This window comes from Glandiceps talaboti, chromosome 6 (genome assembly GCF_964340395.1).
Source record: "Glandiceps talaboti chromosome 6, keGlaTala1.1, whole genome shotgun sequence".
Classification (NCBI taxonomy): Eukaryota; Metazoa; Hemichordata; class Enteropneusta; family Spengelidae; genus Glandiceps; species Glandiceps talaboti.
In genome coordinates, this window is record NC_135554.1 from 14,453,804 (window position 1) to 14,475,531 (window position 21,728).

Here is a 21,728-nt window from a genome sequence, read left to right on the forward strand (position 1 = left end):
TTGACAACTGTTTTGACGTACATGCAGAGACTAAACCAGTGCTGTCTCTGAGTAATTAGATGTTGTTCCCCAATATTTTTCTTCATTCAGCCAAAGGAAAATACAACTTACCTAAGGGGTCTTTGTCACTACAAGTTGCTATGACATATGTCCATAACTTTTAGGTACTGCTTCTGGCAGGGATTACTATATTACATTATATATTGTGAGAGAGTTACCGACATCCACAACTTTTAGGTATCACTTCTGGCAAGGATTGCACTACAAAACCATCCTTCCCTAAGTACAATACAGTTATAGGCTTATAAGTTATTGGTACACAATGAACTCTGGGCACTCTTTGCCATTTTGTGCCCTTTTTTACACGTACCCAGTACCTCATAAATGCATGAAGGGTTGCATTGAAACCTGATCCCAACATTGTAACTGGGCAATCTCCTTTACAGACACTGGCATCTATAGAAAGCGGTTGGATTACATATTTGCCCCAGTAAAAATCTTGTAAATTCACATGCCAGTCTCTTAGTTTGCAATCTTTCTTGAAGTTACTTTTCCTTGACTCTCTCTTATTTCGTACATATTGTAACTGATGACCTCCCCTATGATTTTCATTAGGCTTAGCCCAACTGCTAGGTGGTTTGATGCCACGATATAGGACTAACAAAGGAGAAAGAGACCTGTGTAGGCTATAGATATCATTAAGATGTGGAAATGAAGATGAAGGAAATCCATCCGGAAAAGAACGACGTACAGTGTTTAGCTGTACTGTAAACTCTATTGTGTCATTTACTGCCAGCCATTCCTTGATATTGTTTGTGACATCAAATGCATCATAGCGTGGTGATCTCTTCATTGGATAGATTGTTTGGTTAACATTGTCCGTTGTTGTAGTTTTATGTGTTGTCAGATAATGACTGTACATATGAGGTTGATATGGCAACAGGTTTAGCTTTCTCCTTGTCAGTATAATTTCTGCAGCTGTGATTTCCTCAGCCATGGAACTTTGGTATTTAAATGTAAGATTCTTAAACCCTCGCTTGACCTGCCCTATAACAGATAATAAAAGAGAGATTACACTTTTTTTTAGGTGTTTCACTACTTCCTGTCATTAAGTGAAAGGAATATATGATGAAATTATCCAGAAATTTGGATAAAAATCTAAAATGTAAAGTATTTACTAAGTATTTTGTTGTTTCGACCAATGATGTATTTGCATTAGGAATGAAGATGAATTGTTTCAGTCACCTATATCATGTATATATTGTCAAAGGTTGTACTATGACAGACAGGGACGGGGAGTGGGTGGGTATACTCACAGGGAGTGTGGGGGTACGCACATAGTGAGAGTACATACATATGTACCATATGTTATGACCCCCTTTTCAATCAACTCATGTACCACTTTTGATCCCATTTTTTATGCATTTATGTAGAGGTTTGACCTTTGACCCTTTAGTTTAGACCTGAGTTGTTGATTTTCATATTCAAAAACATAGTTCCCAGGTTGCTGTTTTCAATTTTTCTGAGACTTTTGATTCTTGTTTTCTTACAGAGTGAAGACATTTGACCCTTAGTTTCTGGCTGAAAGATACTCTTAGACGTTTGACCCATGTTTTTTTTTTTTTAAATTTTGAGTGATTGTGCTTGTAATTGGAATCCACCAGGGTACACCTTGCACCTATACCCATTACCCAGCCCAATACAACCCCCCCCCCACACACACACACACACTATATAGGCATAGGTGAACTAGTACACACATGATCAAAGTAATATTCTCTGACATGAAAATTTGATAAGAGTTTTGAGTATAAGATACTGCTGACCTATATATACTCTAGGTTGCAACCCATCCCAAGTGATTTTAATATGTATCATATTATTAACATAACCTACTTTGGAATTAAGTCATTCGTTTACATCATGTCATCACTAATATATTATTGAAAGCATTTTATGCTGTGTGATAACAGGGTTCCAAATTTAGCTGATAACAATGTAAACAGTTCTTGTTATGAAGGATATTTTTTGGATTCCACTTGGTCCGTTTGAGATAACAACACACAATGAATGGTATAGTAAGGGCTGCATAATGTGTACATCAACATGGCAGGGTGTTTGACTTAAACTATTTCTATGTAAACCTGGTTATGACAACATTCACAGCGTCTGATATTTGAAAAAAAAATGATGATAGCTCAATTAATGTACAAAACAACTGTAACTATATAGTCAGTGCTGGATGTAATACTTGGGTGTAATAATTATCAACAACTTTGATAAATAGGCACCCGAAAACTAGGTCACACTACATGATGAGTTACAAAGTAACAATTTGTTTATTTATTATTGGGTCCAGGGAAAAGTCAATTGCCAGTGTCGGTCAACACAGAAGTTATGAGATTTAGACAATGCAGCGTTTACATTGAACGGAGAATATGCGACAACCAATGCTTTGTCTATGGGCAGACTATTTGAAAGTGAACCATTTTGTGGTATATGGTGCAATCAATGATCAGTGTATTTGAAAAGGTGTTTGAGAAATACTATGTGGATTGTCTTTTGGGTACAAGATAGATACCGTCCTCAGACATCATATTAGCCTCGCTGTTGCTCTGCGTATATGGCGTCTGAGGACAGTATCTGTTTCTTAGCCTGTCTACATCGTGATCTGTCATTTGGCTTCACTCTCCACTAAACATGAATCATTATTGCAGTTTGAAAATAATTGTGCTCAAACTGATTGCTCGCAATGGGGAGTGATACTAACATATATGACATTTATTTGGACGAATAAAGATTATTATTATTATTATTATTATTATTATTATTATTGTTATTATTACAAGTGAAGGAGCTTACATTATATAATAATACAAATCACACAGTTAAAAGGAATGTAGATGCAGAAAGAAATACCGTCAGAGATTTACATCATAAGATAATGAAACATACATTGTCGATATATAAATTTAAGGTCTAAAAATGAATATAACTCCAAAATACTGGGCAGATTGGTCTGACATTTGATTTCCAGGGGATATTTGTTGGGATGTCTAAATGATTGTATGGTCAAGGCAAGATGATCTGATTTTTGACATGTAAATTAAGTATTACTATAAACAGCTACTGCCACAGTGACATAAAGCAGTCTGTGATATATTTAATTTGATACTGACAATATGGTGAAAAACCATGTGGAATAATTCAGTATGCTGAACAGAATTCATGTCTATCCATGATAGTACTCGCATGTAGACAGTTGAATTTTAATATGCTCAGTTACTTGGAGTTAATAAAGAGTTGATGAGGTGACAAATTAACAGTTGTAGAACAGTCTTTGTACCGGGTTTGAAGATGATACTTAGTCTAGTGTATACCAGGTTTGAAGATGATACTTAGTCTAGTGTATACCGGGTTTGAAGATGATTCTTAGTCTAGTGTATACCGGGTTTGAAGATGATACTTAGTCTAGTGTATACCGGGTTTGAAGATGATACTTAGCCTAGTGTATACCGGGTTTGAAGATGATACTTAGTCTAGTGTATACCAGGTTTGAAGATGATTCTTAGTCTAGTGTATACCGGGTTTGAAGATGATTCATAGTCTAGTGTATACCAGGTTTGAAGATGATACTTAGTCTAGTGTATACTGGGTTTGAAGATGATACTTAGTCTAGTGTATACCAGGTTTGAAGATGATACTTAGTCTAGTGTATACCGGGTTTGAAGATGATACTTAGTCTAGTGTATACCGGGTTTGAAGATGATACTTAGTCTAGTGTATACCAGGTTTGAAGATGATTCTTAGTCTAGTGTATACCGGGTTTGAAGATGATACTTAGTCTAGTGTATACCGGGTTTGAAGATGATTAGTCTAGTGTATACCGGGTTTGAAGATGATACTTAGTCCAGTGTATACCGGGTTTGAAGATGATACTTAGCCTAGTGTATACCAGGTTTGAAGATGATACTTAGCCTAGTGTATACCAGGTTTGAAGATGATACTTAGTCTAGTGTATACCGGGTTTGAAGATGATTCTTAGTCCAGTGTATACCAGGTTTGAAGATGATACTTAGTCTACTGTATACCGGGTTTGAAGATGATACTTAGTCTACTGTATACCGGGTTTGAAGATGATACTTAGTCTACTGTATACCGGGTTTGAAGATGATACTTAGTCTACTGTATACCGGGTTTGAAGATGATTCTTAGTCTAGTGTATACCAGGTTTGAAGATGATTCTTAGTCTAGTGTATACCAGGTTTGTAGATGATTCTTAGTCTAGTGTATACCAGGTTTGAAGATGATACTTAGTCTAGTGTATACCGGGTTTGAAGATGATACTTAGTCTAGTGTATACCAGGTTTGAAGATGATTCTTAGTCTAGTGTATACCAGGTTTGAAGATGATACTTAGCCTAGTGTATACCGGGTTTGAAGATGATACTTAGTCTAGTGTGTACCAGGTTTGAAGATGATACTTAGTCTAGTGTATACCGGGTTTGAAGATGATTCTTAGTCCAGTGTATACCAGGTTTGAAGATGATACTTAGTCTACTGTATACCGGGTTTGAAGATGATACTTAGTCTACTGTATACCGGGTTTGAAGATGATACTTAGTCTACTGTATACCGGGTTTGAAGATGATACTTAGTCTACTGTATACCGGGTTTGAAGATGATTCTTAGTCTAGTGTATACCAGGTTTGAAGATGATTCTTAGTCTAGTGTATACCAGGTTTGTAGATGATTCTTAGTCTAGTGTATACCAGGTTTGAAGATGATACTTAGTCTAGTGTATACCGGGTTTGAAGATGATACTTAGTCTAGTGTATACCAGGTTTGAAGATGATTCTTAGTCTAGTGTATACCAGGTTTGAAGATGATTCTTAGTCTAGTGTATACCGGGTTTGAAGATGATACTTAGTCTAGTGTGTACCAGGTTTGAAGATGATACTTAGTCTAGTGTGTACCGGGTTTGAAGATGATACTTAGTCTAGTGTATACCAGGTTTGAACATGATACTTAGTCTAGTGTGTACCAGGTTTGAAGATGATACTTAGTCTAGTGTGTACCAGGTTTGAAGATGATACTTAGTCTAGTGTATACCGGGTTTGAAGATGATACTTAGTCTACTGTATACCAGGTTTGAAGATGATTCTTAGTCTAGTGTATACCAGGTTTGAACATGATACTTAGTCTAGTGTGTACCAGGTTTGAACATGATACTTAGTCTAGTGTGTACCAGGTTTGAAGATGATACTTAGTCTAGTGTATACCGGGTTTGAAGATGATACTTAGTCTACTGTATACCAGGTTTGAAGATGATTCTTAGTCTAGTGTATACCGTGTTTGAAGATGATACTTAGTCTAGTGTATACCGGGTTTGAAGATGATTCTTAGTCTAGTGTATACCGGCCGGTTTGAAGATGATACTTAGTCCAGTGTATACCGGGTTTGAAGATGATACTTAGTCCAGTGTATACTGGGTTTGAAGATGATACTTAGTCCAGTGTATACTGGGTTTGAAGATGATACTTAGTCCAGTGTATACTGGGTGTGAAGATGATTCTTAGTCTAGTGTATACCAGGTTTGAAGATGATACTTAGTCTAGTGTATACTGGGTTTGAAGATGATACTTAGTCTAGTGTATACCGGGTTTGAAGATGATACTTAGTCCAGTGTATACTGGGTTTGAAGATGATACTTAGTCTAGTGTATACCGGGTTTGAAGATGATACTTAAGTCTAGTGTATACCGGGTTTGAAGATGATACTTAGTCTACTGTATACCAGGTTTGAAGATGATTCTTAGTCTAGTGTATACCGGGTTTGAAGATGATACTTAGTCTAGTGTATACCAGGTTTGAAGATGATACTTAGTCTAGTGTATACCGGGTTTGAAGATGATACTTAGTCCAGTGTATACTGGGTTTGAAGATGATACTTAGTCTATAGTGTATACTGGGTTTGAAGATGATACTTAGTCCAGTGTATACTGGGTGTGAAGATGATTCTTAGTCTAGTGTATACCAGGTTTGAAGATGATACTTAGTCCAGTGTATACTGGGTTTGAAGATGATACTTAGTCCAGTGTATACTGGGTGTGAAGATGATTCTTAGTCTAGTGTATACCAGGTTTGAAGATGATACTTAGTCTAGTGTATACTGGGTTTGAAGATGATACTTAGTCTAGTGTATACCGGGTTTGAAGATGATACTTAGTCTACTGTATACCAGGTTTGAAGATGATACTTAGCCTAGTGTATACCGGGTTTGAAGATGATACTTAGTCTAGTGTATACCAGGTTTGAAGATGATTCTTAGTCTAGTGTATACCGGATTTGAAGATGATACTTAGTCTAGTGTATACCAGGTTTGAAGATGATTCTTAGTCTAGTGTATACCAGGTTTGAAGATGATACTTAGTCTAGTGTATACTGGGTTTGAAGATGATACTTAGTCTAGTGTATACCAGGTTTGAAGATGATTCTTAGTCTAGTGTATACTGGGTTTGAAGATGATACTTAGTCTAGTGTATACCAGGTTTGAAGATGATACTTAGTCTAGTGTATACCAGGTTTGAAGATGATTCTTAGTCTAGTGTATACCAGGTTTGAAGATGATACTTAGTCTAGTGTATACCAGGTTTGAAGATGATACTTAGTCTAGTGTATACCGGGTTTGAAGTAGATTCTTAGTCTAGTGTATACCAGGTTTGAAGATGATACTTAGTCTAGTGTATACCAGGTTTGAAGATGATACTTAGTCTAGTGTATACCAGGTTTGAAGATGATACTTAGTCTAGTGTATACCAGGTTTGAAGATGATACTTAGTCTAGTGTGTACCAGGTTTGAAGATGATACTTAGTCTAGTGTATACCGGGTTTGAAGATGATACTTAGTCTAGTGTATACCAGGTTTGAAGATGATACTTAGTCTAGTGTATACCAGGTTTGAAGATGATACTTAGTCTAGTGTATACCAGGTTTGAAGATGATACTTAGTCTAGTGTATACCAGGTTTGAAGATGATACTTAGTCTAGTGTATACCAGGTTTGAAGATGATACTTAGTCTAGTGTATACCAGGTTTGAAGATGATACTTAGTCTAGTGTATACCAGGTTTGAAGATGATACTTAGTCTAGTGTATACCAGGTTTGAAGATGATACTTAGTCTAGTGTATACCAGGTTTGAAGATGATACTTAGTCTAGTGTATACCAGGTTTGAAGATGATACTTAGTCTAGTGTATACCGGGTTTGAAGATGATACTTAGCCTAGTGTATACCGGGTTTGAAGATGATACGTAGTCTAGTGTATACCGGGTTTGAAGATGATACTTAGCCTAGTGTATACCGGGTTTGAAGATGATACTTAGTCTAGTGTATACCGGGTTTGAAGATGATACTTAGTCTAGTGTGTACCAGGTTTGAAGATGATACTTAGTCTAGTGTTTACCAGGTTTGAAGATGATACTTAGTCTAGTGTGTACCGGGTTTGAAGATGATACTTAGTCTAGTGTATACCAGGTTTGAAGATGATTCTTAGCCTAGTGTGTACCGGGTTTGAAGATGATTCTTAGTCTAGTGTATACCAGGTTTGAAGATGATACTTAGTCTAGTGTATACCAGGTTTGAAGATGATACTTAGTCTAGTGTATACCAGGTTTGAAGATGATACTTAGTCTAGTGTATACCGGGTTTGAAGATGATAGTCTAGTGTATACCGGGTTTGAAGATGATTCTTAGTCTAGTGTATACCAGGTTTGAAGATGATACTTAGTCTAGTGTATACCGGGTTTGAAGATGATATTTAGTCTAGTGTATACCAGGTTTGAAGATGATACTTAGTCTAGTGTATACCAGGTTTGAAGATGATACTTAGCCTAGTGTATACCGGGTTTGAAGATGATACTTAGTCTAGTGTATACCAGGTTTGAAGATGATACTTAGCCTAGTGTATACCGGGTTTGAAGATGATACTTAGTCTAGTGTATACCAGGTTTGAAGATGATTCTTAGTCTAGTGTATACCGGGTTTGAAGACGATTCTTAGCCTAGTGTGTACCGGGTTTGAAGATGATTCTTAGTCTAGTGTATACTGGGTTTGAAGATGATTCTTAGTCTAGTGTATACCGGGTTTGAAGATGATACTTAGTCTAGTGTATACCAGGTTTGAAGATGATACTTAGTCTAGTGTATACCAGGTTTGAAGATGATACTTAGTCTAGTGTATACTGGGTTTGAAGATGATACTTAGTCTAGTGTATACCAGGTTTGAAGATGATACTTAGTCTAGTGTGTACCAGGTTTGAAGATGATACTTAGTCTAGTGTATACCGGGTTTGAAGATGATACTTAGTCTAGTGTATACCGGGTTTGAAGATGATACTTAGTCTAGTGTATAACGGGTTTGAAGATGATACTTAGTCTAGTGTATACCGGGTTTGAAGATGATACTTAGTCTAGTGTATACCAGGTTTGAAGATGATTCTTAGTCCAGTGTATACCAGGTTTGAAGATGATACTTAGTCTAGTGTATACTGGGTTTGAAGATGATTCTTAGTCTAGTGTATACCAGGTTTGAAGATGATACTAAGTCTAGTGTATACCGGGTTTGAAGATGATACTAGTCTAGTGTATACCAGGTTTGAAGATGATTCTTAGTCTAGTGTATACCGGGTTTGAAGATGATACTTAGTCTAGTGTATACCGGGTTTGAAGATGATACTTAGTCTAGTGTATACCGGGTTTGAAGATGATACTTAGTCTAGTGTATACCAGGTTTGAAGATGATACTTAGTCTAGTGTATATATCAGAAAAGTAAGCAACCATCCTCATTTGAGTCACTGTTTATATTATGGGGTTCGCCTTGTATGCCATATGTACAATAATGATGTCAACTTGTTTGTTATACGCTTGTTTTGAATTTATATCTCGGTGTTTAATGTTGTTTTTTACTTATCCCCTAAAGATAACGGTAGCTCAACAAATACATTGACATTTACCGCTAGAATTTCTTATCATGATCTGTGTCAGCTAGCACCAAATTATCGCAAAGGCGAAGAGTTCGTATGGATGCTATAAATACATACATGAGTACCTGAATGAATAGCCTGCCAAATAAGTTTAACTTAATACTCCTGACATTTACTATCTATGTAAGGTAGAACCAGTAGTTATCTCAACAACAAAAGTTCCCACGTTTACTATTATGAAGAAAAGTAATGATGTTTGGTCAAGCGTTTTGAAGTCGAAAACTTCTGGACTGACTGCAGTGATACTTCTCTCATAATTGCTGAGCTGAGTCTCATATTGATGAGGTTATTTCAGTGCAAGAATGTGAATTGCTAACAGTCCAAAACGGTTACAATGTAAAAAAGTTCACAGGAAGTTTCAAGCAGAAATATATAGTATTAAGTATGGATGACCTCCAATTTTTAAAATCCTTATAAATAATTGCCTTTGCAACTGAAAACAAAAGTTAGATTGTTATCTTTAAGATAGTAACTGCATGGATAACATGTTGGCCTTCATGTTTACTACATTCGTTGTCGTAGTTTTCAGACAGACTCTGTTTTCAGACAGATATTGACTTGTCATATTGTCATGCTCAAGCATTTGTGTGAAAGATCGGGTGATACTAAGCTTTGATTCAACTCTAATTTGTGGTATCGGGTTTCAAGAGCACTAATATCGGTGATCACAAAGTTACCGTATGTAACAACACTGCTATAGTTGTCAGTGTTTTCGCTACATCAAAATACACAGAGATGTTAGAAAATCACTTGAATATCGTTTCGCTCTTATTTAAATCTACAAATATTTCAGTAATAGTTTTCTCCCAGTGCTCTGTTCAAACTAGATGACATTTGCCACGAAATCTGGGTGTTTTTTTAAATGAAAATATGGTATGTCTCTGGAGCAAAAATGTGCCTCAGATATCGGATAGTGTTCACGTTTGCGTGCCAAGTGGCGCCATGAACTAGTTCTGATCGAATCCAGAGTTGAATTTGGTAGTAGGAAAGTGTTCACTTATTATTCCTTTGCAAAAACAATCAACTTTAGTGTAACAGTGATTAAAATACCACAATACCAATGTTTTAGCCCAATATTTAAATCAAACAGTGGCAAAATTCATAGCTTACATAACAAAAATGTAAATCGGTGTGGAAGTTTGTGTCTGATTACCAATACTGTCCTCCGATTACTAAGTCATTCATGTAGGGTTATAAATTCAGGGACTATGTCATCAACAAAGTTACATCTGACTTTAAACCCTGTTGAAAAAGACCCTAAGGAAAATGTCTAAGCAGCAATGATGGGGGTTACTTTTTTGCAGTGTTTATCCAATAGTAATTGCCGAATAACAGGACCTTGTCCAAAAACTGTGACAGTGAGTGTATGGTATTAGTACTATTTTTATGTATTAAATTTGTTTGATATCTTCTCTACACTGATACTTTTGGCATGTTTGGAGTTTTCACTTTTCTCTGTACAATTATAGTAATGCATTTCTGATACAGGTTGACACACTGCTGGCTTACATTTTTTTACATGTTTTGCACACTTGACTTTTTGTACTTTTTCTGCTCATGATTTACATCACATGATTTACATCACATGATCTACATCACATGATCACATGATATGGCGATATGTCACGATTATATTAGACTGTCTATTGGCTGGATTTGTCATGTGACTTTGCTACACTTTATTCTACATCCTACCTGTAATGGTAACAATAGGGAACTTGCAAACCCGCCATGTTGAACGTTGCATCATGGGAAATGTGATAATAAATACTAATCAATTAGTATTGTAAACAATATTGTTACATTGTTTGCAACCACAAATGATAAAATTCATTGTCACCCTGACCATTGTGGGAGGTTTATTTTATCAGTAGCTCCAGATTAGGTATTACAATAACCACAGATAATCCCATAGTCCTTTGCATCTGAGCATGCTCAGTCTGGATTGCAAGTTCCCTATTGAACCCTCTAGTTGGTTGGGAAGCCATTCAGAAAAATTAATGGGTCATAACGGAGAACTTTTACATGACATCAGATTGTTCAGTTATTCAAAGTATCTGTCAGTGTAATATTATAGATGACTGCTGATGCATCTAGAATTGACAATAATTCACAATCACGATAGAAACAGTAAATCTTCTTCATTAATTATAAAACAAGAAGAAAGAAGGAAATGCTGCAGCTACATATTTACAAAAGTTCATTTGGAATCACAAAGCACACTTTGGTTTTAATACTGTACACTATTTTGCCAAGCCTACTTTCACCTGCACTGATTTAATAGCTAAACTAAAATACAACCCCTAACACCAAAGTACAGTGCTTTCTGTATGTACCACAATCATTTATAGCATCCATATCTAATGTAAAAAGTATAGTGTTTCATTTGTTAATTGACCACATTAGAAAGGCCTCATTCTAGGCTTGTAAATAAACCAATTGAATTAATATACTTTTATACTTGATGTGAATGCTATAAATGAGTGTAGCACATAGAGAAAGTGCTTTATTTCAGTGTTACCTGTTGTAAATAGACGATGACCACGTACGGTACGTGGTGGTCGACACGAAAATCTGGGTTTAGCACAACATGAAGTACAGAGATTTGTTTTTCTGGCAACCTTCACATACCAGACACATCTGTTGTCTACAAATGATACACGTCAAGGTCTCACGTAACTTGAATTTCAGCATATTTCAACTTGTTAATCAATCACAGCCGGCCCAGGTGCTGTATATTTGAGCTCTGATTTCTGTAGAATTCATTAAAATCTACAGAAATGTCTCATTTTACAACACGATGCTCATTTCAATTCCATTTTGAAATTGTAGGTAAAAAATCCTTGCCCTTTTGGATGATCTCATGGTTGTGACATTGAGCTCCTGGACTTCTAGACTTAATACTCCTTCTAGTCTCTGTATGACATTGTTCATACTTTAAGGTGACTTTGTCATTTCATTCTGGTACATGGTGAGGGATGATCACACATATGGCACAAAAGCTCAATAAACAAACTTTGCTAATGTAGAAAATTGTCACACCATCAAAGTTCTGTATTTACTATTGAGATGTTTATATGTTGATCAAAATTTACTGCTAATGTGATAATTTTACTGTACTTTGGGGTTTCCAGTGTTATTTTTACAGGTAATGTGTTAACTGTTTTTACAGTGCATCTATCATAGTGGTGTGACCACTACAATTTTAATATAATCATGGATTACATTATATATAAACGTGTCAATGTTGCACTTGTGAACATTTATTTAGGAGGAGGGTTTTTTCGCCTAAATGAACGAAGCTCATTTGTAGAGCTTGTGTGACATTTGTGCAATTGCATGTCCCTAGCTGTTTGTGTTGTTCGAGCATGGGATATTTTCCTAACCTTAATTACCTCATTACTTTTGGTAAACTGTAAAACTTACAACTTGATATCCACTTTACTTTGTAACCACAGATTTTTCTGCTTAATCTATTAAAAAGTATAATTTTTAATGTACGTTCAAAGAAATTTATCAGAAATTGTATCATAAGACATGCAAATATTTTGTTAACTGTTTAGATAAAGCTATTTTCTCCATAATTCATAATTTGGGCTTTTTAGATGTAAATGTCAAAGAAGGTTCATTATTTATTTACTTGTGGTTGTGAGCAGTTTCATTTAACCAGTTTTAACCAGTTTCAACTGGTTTGAAATTATTTTCAAACCAGTTTTGACTGGTTTTAAACTACATGTAGTTTAAGTGTAATTCTTCACTGTGGGCATTGGACAAACAATTATGTACAATATGTAGCTATTATAGTTAAGTAGTGATTTGGCAGAATATTGGAGTGTGGGTCAGTGAAATTTGGCATGGATTTCACCATAAAGAAGACCACTTCTAAAATTGGTCTGAAATATTCGATACTTGATGTTCTCCACAATATTCCTGCTTTTTTATTCAGGCAAAACTTCAATCAATGATATCTACAAGCTTGTAGGTAAACTTTATTTATTCAAATTACTGATCTGACCTAAAATCTCTGGGTGTACAAAAAGGAAACAACATTTATGGCTGAACTCTGGGGATGATGTACACAATACTGCTCTAGTACAGTAAAGGTATACCATTTTTGTGTAGCTTAAAAATGTCAACCTCTTTTTTGGGGGGTATTTTCTTAGGTACGCATGTATTCAATAGGACAATATCTTTATTCTTTTAAGTTCTTTATGATTGGAGACAAGCTGTGGATGTTTATCCAACTTGAGAGGTGTTTTCAACACCTGTCTTTAAGTATCTCAAGAGAAAAACAAAAATCTTTGGAAAAAGTTCAAAAAATACTGGCATTTTCTGGTATCGATCAACAGACAGAGGACAGTTCTTATTAACGCACGTATACACATTTTTGAGGTGGACATACATAGCCTGAATAATTGTTTAGGATGGGAGAGCCTAGTGAATTAAAATCTACTCAATATTTTCAACAGGGTTTCTTATCAAAATCAAGATACAGAGAATAGGTATATGCAACTCTTACAGGATCACCCCAAGGTCAAATAACAAATTGGTCAATAGATTATGAAATTTTGTATCTAGAAATGCCATTCAAATAGGGAACTTGCAATCCAGACTGAGCATGCTCAGACGTAAAGGACTATGGGATCATCTGTGGTTATCGTAATACCTAATCTGGGCTACCAATAAAAGAACCTCCCACAATTGTCAGGGTAACTATGAATTGATCATTCGTGGTTGCAAACAATGTAACAATATTGCTTACAATACCGATTCATTAGTATTTATTATCACATTTCCCATGATGCAACATTCAACATGGCAGGTTTGCAAGTTTCCTATTTTGGCAATCACTTGACCATACAACACACCAGTTGGGGGCTATGTCTTCTATGAAGGCTTATTTATTGTTATGTGAAGTTTTAAGCAATGCAGTTTGTTTTCATACAAATAATTATTAATATTTGATTTGACCTTTTAAGATATACACTCTAGACAACACATAAATTAATAAACCATGGGCTAAAAGTTCAGGAAGGACAATGCACTGGTAATGGTAAAAAGTAAAATATTCTGTTTAGATGCTATATTAGAGACAAATCTGCTCTGTATGATGGAAGAGATAGCAACTGTGTTGTCTAGAATTATAAGATTTTTTTAGTAAAATTAATTTTTCTGTTGTCTTTTTATGTTTCCCTTATTTTGCTACAGTTTGCAGAATCCTCACACTCCATTTACTGGCTACAGTTTGCAGAATCCTCACACTCCATTAACTGGCTACAGTTTGCAGAATCCTCACACTCCATTAACTGGCTACAGTTTGCAGAATCCTCACACTCCATTTACTGGCTACAGTTTGCAGAATCCTCACACTCCATTAACTGGCCGAATAAAGACTGATTCTAGTGTTCATGCTGTGTTGTTTTAGTTCTTTTTTCTCACTGTTATGCACAACTCGTCAGAAGTTTTCACTTTTTATATAATCCTTGCAACCAAATGAAAAAAGTCCCATATATTTAAATTGCTGTTGTAGCAGTTACACTGACAATTTTAAATTTGTATTAAACCAATCACCAGATAAACAGTAAATGGTTAGCCAATATATTAAGATGTATCAATCAATCAATCATAACATTTATAGAACATCTGTATCCAACACGAAGTAGAGTTCAGAGGTGCTGTACAGTTAAATATTGAAAACTTTCGTGAACAAGCATGTAAAGTATGTTTTAAGGTTCTTCCTGAAGGCAAGATATAAAATGTTTACTATATGTGCTGGCTATTTACTGCTAGTACTACTATACTGCCTGTGTTAGCAGAGAAAAAAACGAGAAACGCTGATCCCATCTTCATAGCTTCAGTACCACTAGCATTATGATGGTATAACCATGGTGTATTCAATCAGGAAGATAAAGTGAATCAACTTGCAGTCATTTACATTTAGTAATACCAGTTGTTGTAAAGAGCTACACAAGAGGGGGAAAGTGTTTTCTTGTGATTCATGACTGCAACTTTTTATTTCCTGTTATTTGTGAAAAGGCTAAAAAAAAAACCAACTGTGATCTGTAACATGTATTTTATGTGAGCCATGAATGACTGAAATCATTGAATTCATGAAATATCTTATTTCTTGTGATTCCATGATCTTGTGAAAGTGATGTCATAGACTTATATTGGTAGCTTTCGACTGTTGAACATTTCATTGAAGATAGTCTAAGATGAACTAAAACATGCTTTTGTGGTCAATAATTTGCAAATTGGCATGTTGTACAAGGTGTGATTGTCGATGGTTTGACATATCATTTGTGTTGGGAAATGAAGAAAATACTGTATATTTAGTCTTTAACCATTGACTATTACTCTGAAGTAGAGACGATCTTTGCATACACACCAAACTTTGACTAACACACAGATATCTGTATTCCTGATTTTCTATTACACTTCTTCTTTCGAACTATTTTGTCTATTCCAAGATCTTGTAAAGTTTCACTATACCGGTATATAGTGTTAGTTTATACAGATGTAAATTCTACTTCTTATTTTGTTATTTTTCTTTCAGTTGCTATTCAGAACAGAAGTACTTTCTTAGAAAACTTTGACAGTTGATGAAAATTTCAGTTTTCATCTTATTCTAAATACAGAGGAAAGCAAAGTGGAGTCATGATGAGCAAATGGTTAGAGTGATTGGCTTGGAATCTCTAGGTTGCAGGTTTGAGTAACACCAATGCCATTGTTTCTGAGTGGCTAAAGTCCCTAATGGGCAAGATTTGAACCATGACTGTGCCTTAGTCAACCCAGCTGTATAATTGGGGACCTGGTAGGATAGAGGTTGCAATGTGAATGCTTTAATCCTATGTGCTTATTAAGGCTGCAATGGATTGTATGCTCCCTAGGGAGTTGAGGAAGTATAAAGGGCTGTTGTGCTGCTATAGATCCAAGCCAGGGGTAATAATTGTAAAGCACTTTGAGCACCCAGACTGGGTGGGAAAGCGCTATATAAGAAGCAACATTAAAAACTTACTAAATTTTGCTACCGGTATTATATTTTCTGTGATTCATGATCGACTTGTTTAATTTTCGTTATTCATAAATGACCACTTTTATTCCCCATGATTCATGATACTGACCCCCCTCCCCACTCCCCCTCCTTTCCCCCTTTGTCAAACAGTACATCATTCGCTATTAACAATTCATTTGATAACAATTTTGCAATGCCAAGTGACACAAATCGTACAGTTAAACTTTTATTTGCCAAATCAGTAATGTTGTAGTTAGAGCAATATTTGATAGTGGCTGAACATCGAAAATCTAACTTCTCAAAATACCAAGAACAAATAACAGAATTTAGGCACGTACATTCATTCATTCCTTCATTCATTCATTTATTTACGACTTGTTTTGCTAAATCTTGCAATGCATAATTTGTACAACCCATTCCCACTTCCCAGCATATTTTCCCACATTCTTTTATTAATTCACTAAACGTTATGGCTATATTTTCATTGTATATTCACGATGGCGGCATTATTCAAAATATAAACTACTTGATTTGGTTTTTAGAGATATCGAGATTACGTAGTAGTGTCTACGAAAAATATACTTACGTACCTTTCTGCAGTAGATAGCTTTGTATCATGCCTTCGTTGTAAGGTGATATTGTATCACGCTGCCATGCAGACGATGTTGTCTCCGTACTCTCTGCCAATTGCAACTGGGTGTATAAATCTAACATGTACTTCGGGGGATGGGGCTTTATATCCAACATCTCTGGTTTTGTTGCCAATTTTAACCCAAACAATTCGGGGAACTCTCTTCCCAGGTCATCGTAGTCGGTTAGATGTCTTGAAGTGTTCTTAACTAGTGCAGAATCAACAAACGAAAGTTTTACCAGACGGGAGAGAAAAATGCAGAGCACTATCATCATTGAAGTGAAATTTTTGCAGAGAAATGATATTGCCATGTTGTCTTAATCTTGCAGTCGAAAACTTTGTTGTCTGTAAATTCTACAGCCGTTTTCTCTAATTCCGTCAGTTTCCACTGAGCCGTGTATGGTACAGAGAGAGAAACACGAAATCTTCCACGGAATGAAATTGTGAGTCTTTTATCGGCGAATTTATACGTCTTTGCACTGTGTATGATAAAATGTTAAATACTGATGTGATAATGAAGTGAAAAATTTCCACTGTCCTTTCCAGTGTGCTGTTAATATGCCAACCTTGACTTACGACGTCAGGTGTAACATAACTGTAGCCAATCACACTCGACAATGCACACTTTCACTGTTCAATAGTGCTACTTACCTCATCTCTGATTGGTAGTAAGTTTATCAAGGTCATCAACAGCGCGCGCCCGGGTTCACGGTAACATACATTTAGACTAGAGAATCAACGAAGTTCTCGAGTATCCTGTGGCAATCGTGGAAGACTAACCTGACATCCAATGTGTCAATCATCCGAACTTTGAGTGCATTTCTTTTTCGACAAATGGCCATGTTGGTTTTCATTCCATACGTTAGAAAAAGTTGTATGGTGTAATTAATACACATCACCCGGAATGAACTCTTTTAACTTGCGTAGTAATTACAGACTGTAAAATGACCTACATTTGAGAAAAAGTTCGTACATCTCGCTCTCATGGAGAATTCGAGAAGTGCAGTATATGTAATGTCGCGTCGTGTCTGCGTATGAACGCAAATGTGAGTTGATGTACTGAAGACCTGGTTATCCTATGCGTGTGAAATGGCATGTGGCGTATAGTATAGTGTGAAAGAATGTTCCGATTAACCTAGGAATGGGCAAGATTTCATTACCTGTACCTCTTCATTTCCTTCGCATTTTCAATGTTTTTTGCTGATGTCGAGTTCAGCACCTCTTCACTAATAGCGCGGACCTAGCTAGCTCTGGATATATGCACTTTGATAACTCAGAAACAGAGATGTGTCGGAGCTATATCGAACGCATCTATCCAGAGCTAGCTCGGACCACAAAAGTTTTATTAGTGCTCTGAGGTTATTATACCGTGAAAGTTACTAAGCATTGTTGCAACGATGACCTGTAATAATGTCTATTAAATTACCCGATCCATATAAATTTATGTAAAAAGAGAAGAAACGTCAAAAGAGCTGTTGTAGCTCCGCTGTCAGCGAGAACCTGAGCGGAGCTGGGTTAGGTTGCTTCTCCGTCGTCGCCGCCGTCGTCGTCCGTCAATCGTCTTTTTTTAAACCGACTATGTTCCTTGGGGAGGTTGTCCAGATTTGTTCATGCCATGTTGATATGAGTAATTTTCTATTTTTAGCACAACCGCAGTATCAAGATGATCGTACAACAGGTGTGTGATTTGGGTCAAAAATGATTTTTTTTTTTAAGAACTTAAATTCAAAAACTACTCGGCAGATTGGTCTAAATTTTTTAGATGTTCTTAGGGATGTGTAGATAAAGAATTGTTCATGACACCAGTGACCACATTAGCGATATGCATAGTAGGTCTAAAGGTGTGTATTTTGGGTCAAACATCTTTGATTCGGAAACCACAGGGCAGAGTGAGCTGAAACTTAGCAGATGAAGAGGTTTTCAGCACATGATGATCTCATCCATAATATGCAAATTAGGTCTAAAATATGATGTTTCTAGAAGTGTTATTCTGCAGACATTGATCAAGACGTAAGAAAACGCCTTAGCAACTGTAACCACGTCCATAGCAACAACAAATGCCACTATATTTTGCAATGATAACACATTCATTTGTGTAATGGCAAGTGAATAAAAATATGATGATAATGATGATGATGATGATGATGATGATGATGAGGGATACATTTTGTAGGAAGTTTTTGGCCTGATAGGGGATATTGGCCTGAGAACAACAAGCACTTCACCACTATACTATGGTTATTCTCAATTTTAGTACAGTTGAACTGTTTCTAGATAGTGCTCTACTAATACAACATCTGAGGTTCACCTTGTCCATCTCTTGTACCATTTGTGCAACAAGAAACTCGAGAGTGAAGAATAACAGAAGCAGCAAGCAGCGCCATTTCGACCGCTCGGTCACTTGTTGTTAGACCGCCCTCATCCCATAAACAATCGTTATGATGGATTCTTTCGTTTTCGTGTTTTCGGGGGTGGGGGAGGCTGTAAAGCTATTAGCCAGATCTCAATCGAACCCCTTCCTCAATGATCACTTTTGGGGTTCACAATTCGCTAGTACCACCTGACAGAATATCTCAGACAGTGTCACGGTGTCTTTCAACGATATACTGGGAAAACATAAATTTGTTGTCCTTTCAAAAATTCTTTCAACATCTTTTCAACATTATTAAGATTTGTGGATGACTCAGTAGGCCTCGGCCTCGAATTTTTAACACCACGACAAGGACCTGGTAACCAGATGATTGTCTTAGTGATCGGACGTGTTTAGACTGGCGCCAGTCCCTGTGGAGATATCCTTAAAATGTTTTGAGTTTTGCTATTCATTTTACCTCCCATAAGGGGGGGGGGGGGGGGGTATGTTATGCTTTTGTCTGTGCGGTGTCTGTGAGTGTGTGTTTGTTTGCCCACTGGTCTGTCTGTGGACACGATATCTCAAAAACTACTGCATCGATTCTAATGAAACCTGCTACACGTCTTCCATATAGCAATGACAAGAACTGATTAGACATCCAATTAACATAATTAGTCATTTGCATAATTAACGGTTGTAAGTCAGTTAGGCTATAACTTAGGAACGCATGCTTCAAATTCAATATAATTTGGTAGTATGTCAACAATAGTAAAGCACATATGTCTTATAAAGTTTATTGTTTGATGAATAATTTGCATAATTAATTATTTGTTAAGAATGCGCTCTTCAAATTATGCAACATTTGGTATATACATCAAAATCATTTCAAAGTACACATCCTAAAAAGCAAGTTCGCATAGTTTTAGTTTTAATGAGCAATTTGCATAATTAATGGCTTTCGGTAATTAAACCGGCGGCCATATCTGTTGAATGCAGGCTTCATATTTCATACAATTTGGAACATATATCAGCCATAACAATGCGCACGTATCCTACTCTACTCTACTCTACTCTACTCTACTTTACTCTACTCTGCTCTACTCTACTCTACTCTACTCTACTCTACGGGTTGGGGTTGGTGACCTATCAAAGTATTATATAAATGTAATTACTGTTCTTGGAATTGAACCTGAAACCTTAGGCTTTGAAGTCCACTACTATAACCACTACTGCATATGAATCTTGTGATTACCTATGTTACATTAACCATCTATCTCTTTATAATAAATGACCCTCGGTATAAAAAAAAATTCTCCAACTCTAATGGGAATTAAAACTGGACTCATTTTACAGGCTTAGACTTTGAAGTCCACAACCTTAACCACTACTCCATATGGATCTTTTGATTTCCTACTTTCGCCATCAATCACTGTCGGTCCAAAAGTCCTAACGTCACCGATCTGGACGCCTAAAATAAGCGTGGTCCCTGTGAATACACTTATTTACTCCGGATACGTATCATACTTCATACCCAAATTTCATTGAAAAGTCCATGTCACTGTCAGAAAACTTCTAGAATCATGGTAGTCTCACGGTTTAAGATTGAAACTAAATAATGTTCAAGTATCAAGTATTTAAGGTTCATTTTCACGTATATTGTTTTCCCACCATGGATATATTAGTGAGATATAAAAATGTTGTCAACTTCAGCATTGTTTAGACCAACTTGGTGGAGGGGCTATGTTTAGACAATACTTTGAGACTCGGACCACTGAGCTTGAGATCACTGCTGTCAACGCTCTCAATACTAACAAAACGAAATTTATAATGTTAGAACAAGGCCTTTTCGTAAAAATGCTTCACCAGGTCAACACTACAAAGTCGGAGAAAAAGTAGATGATAAAGTAGATACGTACCTTGACGATCGTTGCCTGAAGCATTACAAGGGGGAGGGCTGGGGGAAATCAGGCCCGGACTGTTGTGTGACCCTCCCCGTTTCGTCATGCTAAAAAGTGGCCCGTCCTCAATTTCTTTTTCTAAAACATACTAGTAACTCTACCCCGTTAACAATATTTCAAAAAACATGGTTTTACAAATGTAAATGCTGTCAGATATGGAGAAGGACATGAGTCGAAGAATCAATAGTAAGGACCTATATTTGTAATCTCACCCAACATTACCCCTAACTGTTCCCGTTTTACTCGTGACATCACAACTGACAATTAATTAACTACATGAATGCCAGCAACGATTTGACTGATATGTAATATGGTCTGATATTACGATACGTACCTACATGTATAGCTAATTCTAACCCTAACCGATGCGGTGTGGGCAGCAGTTGGGTGTAGAACTGGTGGTAGCGGTGGGATGGGATGTTAAAAAACAAAAAATCATGCGATAAGCTGACAATGAATGAGTTCAGGAAAACGTGACTCTCCCCTAAACCCATTTTCTACAATATGGTCCAAACCCGAGGATCGATTTGTAAAATGTGACACCCTATCCCACTTGTAATTACTGAAGGCTCCCTAACTATCTAAAATCTGACTCGGAAATTGTTAGTACGTTGAGTATAGCAAAATATTTTAATACATACACAAGTCTTAGATGAGTATATGTATAGTATCTAAAGTGGTGCAGTTTTCCTTGAATGGGTATTACTAGTATCTGGTTACATTTTGACTCAG

The 21,728-nt window shown here is 36.4% G+C and overlaps 1 protein-coding gene across 1 annotated transcript; it reads right to left on the reverse strand.

Annotated features, from left to right (window-relative positions):
- Positions 1-214: 214 nt before the first annotated feature.
- On the reverse strand, positions 215-19,072 carry LOC144436877 (protein dbl-1-like). The gene is made up of 3 exons (XM_078125738.1): positions 18,997-19,072; positions 16,648-16,896; positions 215-1,047 (listed from the first exon to the last, which is right to left on the reverse strand). Exons 1-3 carry the CDS (start codon positions 19,070-19,072, stop codon positions 215-217), a joined length of 1,158 nt encoding a protein of 385 aa, XP_077981864.1.
- Positions 19,073-21,728: the final 2,656 nt, after the last annotated feature.

Coding starts and splice junctions, on each gene's coding strand:
- LOC144436877 (XM_078125738.1), bottom strand. CDS start 19,072: ATGGCGCTGCTTGCTGCTTCTGTTATTCTTCACTCTCGAGTTTCTTGT. Junction 16,897..18,996: donor TGGTACAAGAGATGGACAAG/GTGAACCTCAGA, acceptor ATTCTGCACTAG/TTAAGAACACTTCAAGACAT. Junction 1,048..16,647: donor AAGCTATCTACTGCAGAAAG/GTACGTAAGTAT, acceptor TATCTGTTATAG/GGCAGGTCAAGCGAGGGTTT.